At 44.7% G+C, this 13,316-nt stretch overlaps 1 protein-coding gene across 1 annotated transcript; it reads right to left on the reverse strand.

The window, feature by feature from the left end:
• Positions 1-250: 250 nt before the first annotated feature.
• On the reverse strand, positions 251-13,077 carry PGK1 (phosphoglycerate kinase 1). Its single transcript, XM_065643497.1, has 11 exons — positions 12,928-13,077; positions 10,392-10,442; positions 9,099-9,254; positions 8,841-8,985; positions 6,906-7,009; positions 6,084-6,203; positions 3,847-3,961; positions 3,365-3,544; positions 2,663-2,840; positions 2,300-2,398; positions 251-728 (listed from the first exon to the last, which is right to left on the reverse strand). The coding sequence occupies exons 1-11, from the start codon at positions 12,990-12,992 to the stop codon at positions 688-690; spliced, it is 1,254 nt and encodes a 417-aa protein (XP_065499569.1). The 5' UTR covers positions 12,993-13,077; the 3' UTR covers positions 251-687.
• Between the last annotated feature and the right edge of the window lie 239 nt (positions 13,078-13,316).

Here is a 13,316-nt window from a genome sequence, read left to right on the forward strand (position 1 = left end):
GTTCAAAATTTCATCTCACTTCTTTACTTGATGGCGTGGAAGTTCTAGCAGCACAATTTACTTTCTTACCAACAAAGTTCACTTTGGTCATGACTAGGTGTTTCTAGATCCACTGGACAAAAATAAAAGGATATTTCCAAATATTATAATTAGTGCAAAAGGAAAAATATCTCCGATTTCTGATGCCAGGAAGATATTTTAATGTTGACTGTTCTAAAAATCTGAAAGAAGGACAATATACAAACTGGGAGCACTTTAAATATGTTTATTCAGCAGCTATTACAATCAGCCTCCAAAAAACTGGAGTCCCCTCTTGTTTCTGAACCGGGTCAAGTGATGAAAATGCCTGCTAAGAACATTGAAGCTACACAGTGCACTCCTTTCTGAGAAACAGACGCATCTAACAGGGATTAATCTCTTTGGAAGGCAAAATATAAATATATACACTCTAAATTCACAACAACAGTTTAAACTCACTACGTTAATTCAGGTGGGATAACAGTGGACAAATCCACATCATGTAAACTGCAGTCGTAAAATATCTCTGCTGTCTTCTCCTCAAACCCTGTCCAGTTTCGGTTTACATTCTGTGATCTGCCTGTCGCAGAGCTGAAATACAGAAGCGCTGAAGTGTTGAGTCTCAGGGGCTGTGCACAGGACCGGGAAGTGGGGCGGTAAGTCTGTTCTCTACACGTTGCTCAAGGCATCCACGCCAGGAAGAACCTTACCTGTTAGCAATTGCAACATTTAAATATAGTAAAAAAAACCCCAAACGACAACTGAAATTATAGGTTAGAAATGGAAGAGCTTGGCTCTACATGCACTCCTGTTGACCACTGTGGCTCCTGAGGCATATGGGCTACATTTAAAGTGTTCCACTCAGTAAATACCTTTTAGGGCTGTTGTGAGTATCCAGAGCATAGCTGCACTCGTATGTCAGCTGACAGACTCTTAATGAACCGCAGATATCAATTCTCAGTTAACAATAATGGCACATTTCTATCCCAGTCTTTGCTAGGGTGAGACCCAAAGATCTTTTTCCATTAAGTTTGATAGCAAGCAGATTTTTGATTGAATCTAAGGAGTTGCTGCATACTTCCTTCAATCCCTAGTGGCAGGTAAATAGAATTTTGGAGTGTGCTGTGGAAAATTTAGGAACGAATTAAAAAAAAAGAAACAAAGCCTCCTACAAGTCTCAAGTCTTTTACTGGGACTAAACCACCCAGGTCTAGATATTTACATGCCTCATTCCAGCTGATGGAAGCAAGGAACATGGTCACCTTTGAGTATGAGGGTGCAGATTATTAAAGTGTGATGTTTTCTAAAGCATTTTAAGCTTTTTGTCCTACTTTAATAAAGAAAAGAGACCATTCTGGTTTTGCCTTTTTTTCAGAAAACCCATCTTCTAATGCTCAAGCTGTGTAGCAGTACTGAATTTTAACACTGTTAACAACTCGCTAGTTCACTGGGCTTTTGGGGTTGGATTTTTTTTTTAATCTTCAGAAACTTTTCTAATTAGCTAGACTTCCGTTCCATTTAAAAGATCACACACCCCCATGTTTTGGGCCAAAACTTAAGACAAGTTTGTCCTTTTGAATAAATCAGTTGCACAGTCTTTACTGGTAGCCATCTGCATTCTTTCCCTTTACCATCACTCTCTAGGCAACAGAAACAAAAGCTCTGTCTCGCATAGAACTGCTGGAAACCAACAGCTGCAATGCCGTTTATCACACTTACTCTTCTGCAGAGAAGTTGACAGCATTAGATAATTTACCCATATTGGGAAACAGCTAATTACCAGAGGAAATGAAAACTCACTTAGAGTACAATGTAATGCATTAGAAGAATCTTGTAAATTCTCCCCATTTTGAACTCCAAGTACCCTCGTGCAGGTTCGTAAGTGATCACTAGAGGGCTCCCAAAACCAGGGAATTTCAAACAATGAGTTGAAAAGGAGACTTCTGGCAAAAATTCGATACTATTCTGATGAGATTTCCCTAACAGAAACTGCGCATTTTAAACAGTCCGGTTAGCACGTCTCAGAGGATCACCTATTGAAGAGAGCTTGCTCTCAAGGGCATTTCATTTTCTATTCCAGCATTTTTGCTTTCTGGGAGTGGCAGACTCTGCTGTTTGCCTCTCTTCCTTTAGGACTACAAAAAGAAGAGCACTCTTAGCTCAAAAGCTATGCACAACTCCCCATAGTGGCACAGAAAAAAAGACATTCCCTCTATTGTTTTACTTTCTTGAATATCAACACATAGTAGAGCACTCAGAACTAAGATAAAAGAACAGTTACCCTCGAGCAGTTCTAGGCTGGCACCACCTCCCGTGCTGACATGGCTGACTTTATCCTCGGTGTTCCACTTTGCACAGCAAGTAGCTGTATCTCCACCACCTGCAGTACAAACAAAATCGATGAGACACACAAGAAAGTCAGATTTTGTTCAGCCACGGGCCATGGTCTTGCTACGGGCTTGTCCTGCTCCCAAATACTCAGCATTAGTACATACAGCAGTTTTTAAAGCCCTATCTCCAAGCTGAAGGACAGATAAAGCGTTAGAAAAGAAAAAACAATTTGACAAATATTTTTAAGGCAGTTCCAGCAAGGAGAAGCTTCCTCGTTGCTTTTAGAAAGACAAGAGGAAACACAACTACTTACCAATAATGGTGATGCTGCCCTTTCCAGTTACTTCTACCACTTTGTCCATCAGGGCTTTGGTTCCTCTGGCAAACTTGTCCCACTCAAAGACACCAACTGGACCATTCCACACGATTTGCTTGGCCCTTCCCACAACTTCAACAAACTTCTTCACACTTTCAGGGCCGCAGTCCAAGCCCTAAGACAAGGAAGAGAAGCCATAGATACCCTTCCTGCTGATGCTCGTCTCACATCACCACAGCCCAGCCGGGATCCTCAGAAACTTCCCTCTCGCCCCCCGGATACGAAGCAAGAGTTTCTCTGAATACTGAGAAGCAGAAAGATTTGCCAGCAGCTTCTGCAGTAGGGTGGAGTCTGGTCTGGTATTTACCTTCCCTAGTACAAGTAAGTAATTTTTAAGTCGGTGTCAGATGCTTGAAGCTTTGGTTAGAAACTTTTGCCAGCTATCTTCCAGTCAAAGACAAGGGATTTCTATGGCATTCAGATCTGAAGGTTTTAGAATAATTTTGCTGTTTTAATCCAAATCTCACAAAAGCTACTTCAGGACAAACAACAGGGCTTCAATTTCATGAAACCAACACACTCTCTGCAGCTTCAGAAACATTTGCAAATGATGACAATTACTCTTTCTACTCCTTTTAGAGGTATCCTTCCCGCGCAACTGCTGCCTGTTACTTCAGTCCCTTGACTATTAAAACCTACCATCCAGCCAGCAGGAATGCCCGAAGCCACCGTGGCTTCCCCAGTCTGTGCATGCTCATCAAATTTGTCCGCAGTGACGAAGTCAACAGGCAGAGTAATCTTCACACCATTCTTCTCCGCCTTGGCCATCAGGTCCTTGACAATTTTTGATCCCTCCTCATCAAACAAAGAGTTGCCAATCTGAAGAAATTATTTGGGAAAAGTAAGAAAGAGGTGTTTGTTTAGCTACTGGTCATTACAGCAAAGAACAGCTGCAGTCAAGCCAAACTGCTCAGACAGCAATTCTGGAAAGACTGTTTTCTTAAAGCACTAGCTAGACATAGGCAGTAATCAGATTTTTGCGAAGTGATTCTCAAGTAACTTCTCGGTGCCTCCTACTCTTGCAGAGAGCCGAGATAGCGAGTTCTCAATACCAGAATATATAAGGGACATTCTGACCATATTCTTTACTAGGAGCAGACACAGAATTGCTCTTTTCATACCTCCATGTTGTTGAGCACTTTGAGGAAGGTGAACGCCATTCCACCACCAATGATCATCTCATTGACCTTATCCAACATGTTACTGATCAGCTGGATCTTATCCTGAACTTTGGCTCTGGCGAGAGAAAGAAAAAGAATTAATAATGTAGCCACTGCCCAGAACTCCTCAGACAGAACTTACTCTGTAGCGATCTTTAGCTAAGACAGCACGAAGCCTCACAATGACTTCTTGGATCGACGCAGAAATAATCAACTGCTAGTCAGGAAAGGCACATTACTTTATATAGGAATGGTAGAGGATGCAGTAAATAGGCTAAAGTCTCCTGTCTTCCCTCTTTAATGCCATATATGGAATTTTTGTTGTTATCTGAACAAAAGCTACATAAAAGACCTTAGGAAAACAACCCTGAGATAAACCTAGGCTGACACTCAGGAGACTTGCATTATAGTCTTAGTTTGACCGTGCCCTGCTCAGTAACATTAGCCAAGACCATTTCCTCTTTGTGTTTTAGTTTCCCTATCTCTGAAACAAGGATCATGATACATATTTCATTAATAAAATGCTTTCAGATGAAACCATAACAAATAGGTTTTGCTTCTACAAATCCAACCTCAGTGAACACGGAGACATCTGGTGTGAACCAGCCTCCAACCCCAGTTTAAGCCATGCAGCTGCCACACCATGACAACTGAAGCGGTAAAGCAGCGCGGATGGGACAGAGCCACAGCCAAACCCTGCAGGGTCCACCTGGCCGTGTGCAGCTCCAGGCAAAGAGATGTGAAGGTGAATTACATTTTTGTTTCTTTACCTTGCACATACCCAGCTACTGGCACTGAATTACCTCCCTGCACATGGGCTTGCTTTGCCAACACGTGGCATTTCCACTTCTGAGTACAGTTGTTCCGAGTTTATCTTCTAGGACCAGTTTTGTCACATATAAGCAGTAGCAAACCTGCAGCTGGACCACATGCAGCTTCCAAGTGTGACCTCCCTCTGGTACAATCAAGCAAGAGTTGCTTGGTCTGCCAGCCCACCTAGGAACCAGCTGCACCACCAGTGTAACTGTGGTGCTTTCAAACAGATAAAGGTATTTTCTGGCTCTGAACTGCTCTCAGAGCTCTTCTGTGACTCACTACGATGCCGTTGGCATTCACCTGTCCTTGGCCACACAGCGATTCAGTATCAACCTCCTAGACTGGGACATGCTGATCACCCTTGTCATGCATCTCTCAAAAGGAGTTATTTTGTTCCCACTGGATTTACAACAATTCCAGACTTTACTAATAGGCCTGATATTTTAACATTTTGGTTATCCTGGCTGCTGCTCTAACTCGAACAACTGATAAGGTAACTAATAAGCTATCCCTTGGTGATATACCTGCAACTTCCATCAAAGGCAATGAGGAGTGTATAGCACTTATTGATGGGTCACCTGCAGCTGTAAACCTTGGAAGGGTACTAATAAAAAGAAAAAAGCATTGTTCAGTATAACCAGGGTCATAGAAGTTTAAAACTTTATGTGAGAACTGAATACTACTTCTTAAAAAAGACATGGGTGCAAAGAGCAGGAATAAGCCACATACTTCTATCAAGAACACAGGTATGTTACAGTGTCCTGGCTTTCTGTTACTTGAAGTATTTTAATTCACCTGATGAACTGAAATACACTGTCATAGAACTACAGTGCTAAACCGGGTAGACACATGACAAAACGGCAGCAATGGGGCATTATTCCTCCAAACAAGTCGTCATTTGGTTCTGCACCCGCAAGTTTCTTTGCACACTGGCTGCCACGGAAGAGCGGAGGCCCATCCAGCCACAGCAGGTCACCACTGCGTAATGTCAGATCGTGTCAACTTACAGTGCTGAGCCTGCAGGATGCTTGTACTCTGAACCGTGGAGGAAAGGTCACTGACAATGTTTCAGGGCCATCACATGTATCTAACTCCTCTTCTGGCTCATCTGTACAACAAACTGCTAGGGACTGTCGCAGTTTGGGGAATATAAGAGGTCAGGAGATATGATGAGCAGACCCTGATATCTCATCACAGCAGCGGATGTGGTCAGGTAGCTGCTCTCTAACCCGTGTCTTACAGAGATCTCAGGACTTACCTACAAGCTGAACTGTAGGTACAGTTAAAAGGAAAGCACTTGTTTGAACCAAGCCAAAATAACTTTTCATTTCTTACAGAGGAGTTAAAGAGAAATATGGAGTCAACACGTTCTTCAGTCTTACCCTCCAAGAATTGCTAAGAAGGGTCTCTCTGGACTCTCTAGGGCCTTAGCAAAATAATCCAGTTCTTTCTTCATCAGGAAGCCAGCAGCCTTCTGAGGCAGATTGACACCTACCATGGAGCTGCACAATAAAAGTAAGAGTGAGGAATGGAAAAATTTTTATCAGTACAGGTCCAAACACCCCTGTGTCTCACAGCATTATAAAGCAAATCCTTCAGTCAGCTGCAGCAGTAAGAATAGCTACTACCTGCATGAAAAGAAACACAAGGGTTGTTTCTTTTCCTGGTTTGGTAAGATGGCTGTACACACTTTCTGAGATTGATTTCGCACAGATATATTGATATGCAAGATATTTATAGTGTTAACCAATGATTCAAAACACCGAGGGACAAATAAGCACAGCAAGAACAGGCTGGATTATGAAATCAAGCTCAAAGAAGACCACTACAGTTTGCAAGTACACAAATCTAAACGTACTACATGAGAATAATCAATCCAGAGCTATTTATCTTCTGGAAAAGAGGTCTGCTGTTAATTGCAGACAATTTATGCAAGTCCTAAGCAGGTAATTTTTATATCTTCAAGGCCTAAAAAGTCAATTCAAGTCTTAAAGAGTTTCAGCTGTCTCCCGTTCCCAGAGGCAAACTTGGGCATACACTGTTGACAACTACCTCCACGAAATCTGTTACTCAGGAACAAACACATCAGGACGATAATGGGACAAGCCCAAAAGGAAGTTAAAACTCACTGGGGGCAAAGCTGCCTGTGTTTCCATGGCCGATATTCTGCAGTTGTGCCCATGGAAGGAAAAGTGGATACACACCTGTGAGCTCGGTGAGCAGTTCCAAAAGCATCATTGACATAGACATCTCCCAGTTTAGAAAGAGAGGCTCTGAAAGCCTCCACTTTTGCAGGATCAGCCTTGACCTAAAAAGAGAAAAAATGACAAGTTTGTGCTATTCAGGTTGATTCGGAGTTGATTCTGAAACTAAAGTCAGCAATTTGACCTGTAAACCCAAAGCAAAGAAAGGTCAGCTTGAGAAACTCATCAGTTCTTCCTGGGGGTCACTGCGTTTCATAGGCTCTTTCCCAGTCCAGCAGGAGCAACAAAAAGGTTTAAATGGTTTGAACTCGACTTTGAACTCCCCGAGACTGCTATTACAGGCCTGAGGACCGTTCCCACTTCAAGTTTCTAGTTCATCAACAGATCAGGAACAAACTGCAGCACTACCAACCTTTCAGTCTCTCCAGCAGATTTCTAGTTTTGTGGGGTGAACATGGGTAACACAGAAAGGGTGTGTACAGACAAGACAATGCTGAGATGAGACTAAACAAACTCATGCTCACTTAATGAACAAAGTGTAGTCTCCAAGTGCCACAGGTAAAAGGATGAGCTCCTGAAGGATTGATTTAGCAACTGCGTTGAGGATTAACTTCAAAGTAGCCTGCACACTTCAACAGGCCACAGTGAAAGCAGTCAGCATTGGAAAGCTGGAGATCAGCTTAACATGTAGTGGGCAAGAACAGATGCATTTCTGTTAAAAAAGACTTTCTCTCCATCCTCCAAGCATCCTACCACATCCTCATGGGGCGGCTCATACAATTCAGTTTTTCTTTCCCACTACGAAAAGCCAGCAGAGCTCACTTTGAGCTCTTAAAGAACGGCCCAGACGGGCAGTCAAGCGATCACCTCTCCAAGTGCCTTTCTGCTCTGTCAGCTCACCGCCCCACACGAGGCCTCCGCCAGCACCCAGGTGTGACACCACGGTGCCAATGCCAGGAACCCACCCTAATATATGGCAGCACGGCTTTGGGCGCCCTTTTATTCCCACAGCCAGAGCCAAAGGGACTACACAGATCATAGAATACACTAAGTAACCTAAGAATTACAGAAATGCACAAACTCCTTTCATAAAGCAAATTAAATTCTTTCTCCACTCTTCTCCCTGCCACCATATAGGCTTTCAGTGGCACACAGTTCTAGCAGTGAACAATTGCTCAATTCCTCATTGCCACCTGCAAAGGCTTGCTAGTTCTCTGGGCTGTTTTTCTAAGCTACAGGAGACCTGTGTCAGCCCATAAAGGGCACCACACGATGTCAGCATTCCACTCCACGCGCTGAATCTGAAAGGAGCCAAGGCCTGCCTGAAGTCAGTGGGGTCACCATTGCTAAGAAAAGCAGCTGTCTGGAGCAAGCATTCTTCCTGACCTTCAAGAAAATGTCAGAGGTGCAAGGCAGCTTGGTTCTAGACGAATACTCGTAAAAGCAGACAGGCTTATAAAAGGGTTTGATAATCCCTATGCTGCATAATGTTTAAAAAAATATATTAAAACATTAGCCAGATAACCAAGAAAGAAGCATCGTTCTTATGGCCCCAGTGGCAACAAGCTGTCTCCAACAGACCTTGGTTTTGCTTTAGACATCCCAAAATAAAGTCTAATAAGCAGCAACCAACTTCCTGCACATCCCTATTTTGCTCCTTTTTCCTTCTTTTACGGACTACACCACCTTTGGCAGAGTCACCTATAGCCTTTCATTTAAGCCGTTTTATCTTGGAAAATCAATGCATTTGACTCAAACTTTTGCAGAGCAGGATACAAGTGACTGGATATGTTGAACTGAAAGACCTCTGACATTCTTCTGAGAGCGAATTCATAAACAGCATTTCTGACAGGCTGCTGGCTCCTTGTTGATCCACAGTGAACAAGGTAGCAAGACCAGAGCAGGCATGTGCAAAAACGAGACTTGAAGTTTCACCTTGTTCCCTGAAGCATCCTTCCCTTTCCCTTCTTCTTCTACATGGAATCGGAGGTTCTCTAGCAGGATGATGGAGCCAGCTGCAGGATTAGCGCAGGCCTTCTCCACCTCAGCACCAACGCAATCCTTCAGGAACAAGACCTCCCTGCAAACACAAGATACACACTGTCACCCCCTCAGCAACTCTTCCTTTCAGAAAGCATCCAGGTCCGCTGGCGGAGAGGGCCTGATGCACGCTGGACTGCTCTTCTACTTCACCTGCCCATGAGTGCTTTAAGCTCCACAGCTACGGGGGCCAAGGAGAACTTTTCTGGCATGGGGACACCATCCGGGCGACCTAGGTGACTCATCAAAACCACTGACTTGGCTCCATGATCCAAGCAGTGCTTGATGGTAGGAACAGCCGCCTTGATTCTGTAAAGGCACAGAAGAACAAATTAAAAAGGACTCAAGTAGAGTTCACCAGGCAAGCAGACTTAGTGACCACTTACACAAGAGCCCTGGGAGTTGTCCCTCAAAAATGACTAAAGAAATGGAGCACAAGAGCTGGGCAGAATAATTACTTAAGTCCATTCTGCCTGTGGCATTCACAAGGTTCAGCCTGCCCCCCCATCAAAAGACAGTGGGGCATCACCACCAGTCAGTCTCCAGAAGGGACACCAGGCTCCTTAGCAACCTGTCCTTGCCAGAACAAACATCTACGAGACAAACCGCATCCCCCTGGACACAGCGTTCCCCAGGAGCTAACCCAGCCCATGCTCCTCCTTGGGATGGGGACAATCCTGACACACGGTCCAGAAAGCATCCACAAAATTCTTCGTCCCAGCACGTTTTCATATGTTTCACTGTTACCATCCATGCGATGTAGGACACGGAAGTAAAATGCATTTTGTAATCTAAATTCTGCTGGTTGCCTGTAGCTAAGAAATGCCAGGACACACTTGAACATTACTGGGCTTCCTGGTTTAGTCTGTAATCCTGAACCAATAAAGAAATGATGGGAATGTTGAGCAGTGAGTGTATTGTGGTGAGCAAAACTGGCATCTGCCTGCAAATGACAGACAGGCAAGACAAGACACATGATAGCGCTGTTTCTAAACCCTGTGTCTTTGTACACTACACTAGAATAATTATTCTAACAGAAGCCAAAAAGTTAATACAACTGCAGTGTAACCAGGAGGCAGAAAGTTTTCTGGATAGTACCAAATATAGCAAACTTTCACACACAGCCAAAGGGATGTGGTTGTGAAATGGTCGTAAAACTTCACCCATATTTAAAGAATGAAGTTTAGGATATGTACAATCAAGATATTTTTTTTCTGTATGGTTTCCACAGTAGCTACAGTGAGAAGCAGCATTGCAGTTCGTGCTGTTTGCTAATAGCTGCAGGGCAACAATTGTTGGACTTTCTCTGAGACACCTTTAACATTGTGGTACGAGCAATGACAGCTTAATTGTGGTAGCATTCCAGGCACTGCTAACAGAACTGGGCTAAAATCAGAGAGAAAACAGACTCGGGGGCTTCAACCTGGGATGGCAGCTATAGCTCACCTTTGATTGTTGGTTATTTTGTGATCCTTCATTGGAACATTGAAGTCAACCCTAAAAAAAAAAAAAAAAACCAGAAATAAAATAAAATTTATTTTACAAAGAGCGAGGGAACCTGCCAGTAAAAGCAATGGCTAAAAAAATCAATGTTACAATCAGAGCAAGGCTTTTAGCTTTGCCCTGTACACAAGTTCCATTTTGAAATCAGTATGTTATTAGCCCTTTCTGCTTGTAATATTAGAACACGGAGAACAAACATCTGGCTATGCCATCAATGCATCCTACTGCTCATGACAACAATACTGAAGGAGGAATTAAAATTAAGATCAAACAAGGTCCCCACGACCTTTTCATTTTAAACATGCTCTCAGATCACCGACTAGGAGCTTCCAAGGGGAAGGAAGCGAATAATGAGAAATGACATTGTTTTCTCTAACGAGGCCTCTAAAGCGCTTGGTTGGACCACCACGGCAAGCAGGCAGGCTCAAGGAAGCTGCCCAGTTATCGCCTCCAACTTTGAATTCCTGCTCTCTGCAGCCAAGTGCTGTGGTTTCTCCTATTCTCACCAGAAGATCTGGTGTGGATGTAGAGGTGAGGTCCCCGCTCCTGCCAGATGAAGGGAAGCAGGGAGGAGCTCCATGGAGTTCCAGCAGCCGTTTCTCACTAGCACACCTTGTGCCTATGTGGTGAGCAGCAGGAAGCTGCATTGCATAACAGCAAAGGCAGAAATTACTCACGCAGCTACGGAAGGGAACATTTGACTGACTGTAACAGCACATCAGAACAAGGAAAGTGAAATATGGTGTTACAGTTCACCCTCCATCATTCTGTATCTGTATTAAAGAACAACGAAATCCAGGAAGTTGCCTGAATTCTCTTGTAGCCTGCTCAGCACAAAAACCAGATGGAAAGAATGACAAAAGCTGCCAGCAAAACAGGAGTAGCTGAGCAGAAAGAAATTGAACTGGCAGCCCCATGGTACAGTGGACTAATTCTAGAAAGGGGAAAGAAAAGCAGCACCATTATCATGCTTTTGTGATAAAATGAGAGAATAAAAGAACAGTTTGCTTTCCAGAGCCATGAGACCTGTAAAAAAAAGACCCCGCTCACCCTTCTTCCCCACTGTACAACTGAAACCTGAGCTCCTCTTGGATCCTTTCTCCTCTCCACTCCCAACTTCTCTGGAAGCTTTGACATTAGGACTGGAAGATAAGCACGTTATGAGCAGGCCACAATTATGATGAATACGACAAGAAAAAAAAAGTATCGATTTTAGTAGCACTGACAGCACATGGTGATTCTTTTTGGGGAAATGAGATGCAGGCAGGAAACACAAAGATTGGTGTGTCACCGGCTCTTTCACTCGGTTTTAGTCACCCATCACAGAACTAAAGGGACAGATAAGTGCTGTTGGAGACTGAGAGGTGGGTAACCCGCCCTCTGCCAGTGCAAGGCTGTTCTCTGTAACACAACTCACAAAAGGAAAAAACAGAAAAAAAAAAAAAAACCAACTTGTTACAGAGATAAAAAGATCTTTTGTTGTACCATATTTAGGAAGTGAATGTAAATTCCAAGCTAGCTTCTTCAGTACTCATTGCAAGGGCAAGTTTCTGGTAAGCAAATTTCTAGGGAACTACTTCAAAATAAGATGAGAGAGATAAGAGATAAAGAGAAAAACTTGTCTAATGCAGAGTACAGGGAAGAGAAGTTATGATTTGGTTATACCTGCCTACTCACCGAGCAAGCTAACAGATACATCAGTCACACGGCGTGACCTTGGACAAAGAACTCCACAATAAGAGTATTTCCAGCAGGATGTACCACGTTGTACCTCACTGCCCTTATCTCCCAGTATTTGGCAGCAATTCCAACATCAGGCTTTCAACAGGCCTTAATGTTTTCTAAATAAGCTATGAATTCCTATTTTAGGGTTTTACATCAGGACGTGCTGAATATCTACAATTCGATTCTTGTTGCAAAAAGCAGAACTATTATTTTATTTGGGGAGCTAGCCAGAGCCATATTTTCATTTTTTATTACCACGCTTCTTGGATTTGCAGGAAGGCAAAGGAGAACTGGGGAACAAGCTTTTTTTTGTATTGCTCACTAATAAAACAAAAAAAAAAAAGACTCGAGTGGGTGGTTTTCCCCTCAAACAGCCAGCGGATGATCCACGTGGAGCAGAGTAACGAAGCAAGGCAGAGCTGGGCGGGGGCTGAGCGAGGCCTGGGCATTTACAGCCCTCCCCGTCAATCACAGCCCCCGCACGGGGAAACGGAGACGGGTCTTCACCGGGGAGTTCTGGATGCACCGGGGCCTTTACAACAGCCAGTGGAAGAAAAAGAAATAATAACTTAAAAAAAAAAAAAACAAACACACAACGCCACAAAAAAAAAAAAAAAAAAAAGAAAAAAGGAACCAAAACGCCCTAGAAAATAATTTGCCCGGCTTGCGCTGAGGCCGCCCTGGGACAAGGCCACGACGGGCGGCGGCCCCGGCCGTTCCTCCCCTCACCGCCCGGCGGGCCCCAGGTCCTCACCTCATGACGACCCGCTTGCCCTTCACGTCCACCTTGTCGAGGGTGAGCTTGTTGGAGAGAGACATGTTTGCTCCCGGCCCGCTCCGCTCCGCTCCGACCCGCCGCTCCGCTCCGCCGCCGCCCGCGCTCTGCCGCAGCAGCCGCCAGCGCCGCCGGCAGCCAGCGCGCCCCGCCCCTGCCCCTCAACGATTGGGCCGCGCTGCCCGCCGCGCGTCGCTATTGGTCGAGACGCCTGCCCGTCGGCGGCCTGCCCGCCCCCGCGGGAGGCCGGGCCGCGGCGGGAGCGCCGGTCACGTCCCGCACGGAGCCGCCGCCGCGCTCCGCAGCCCCGGGCGGAGCCTCCGCGCCGCTTCGGGCGCGTTGGGGTTCGGACGGGTTTTTCCTGAACC

Source organism: Caloenas nicobarica, chromosome 12, assembly GCF_036013445.1.
Source record: "Caloenas nicobarica isolate bCalNic1 chromosome 12, bCalNic1.hap1, whole genome shotgun sequence".
Taxonomy (NCBI): domain Eukaryota; kingdom Metazoa; phylum Chordata; class Aves; order Columbiformes; family Columbidae; genus Caloenas; species Caloenas nicobarica.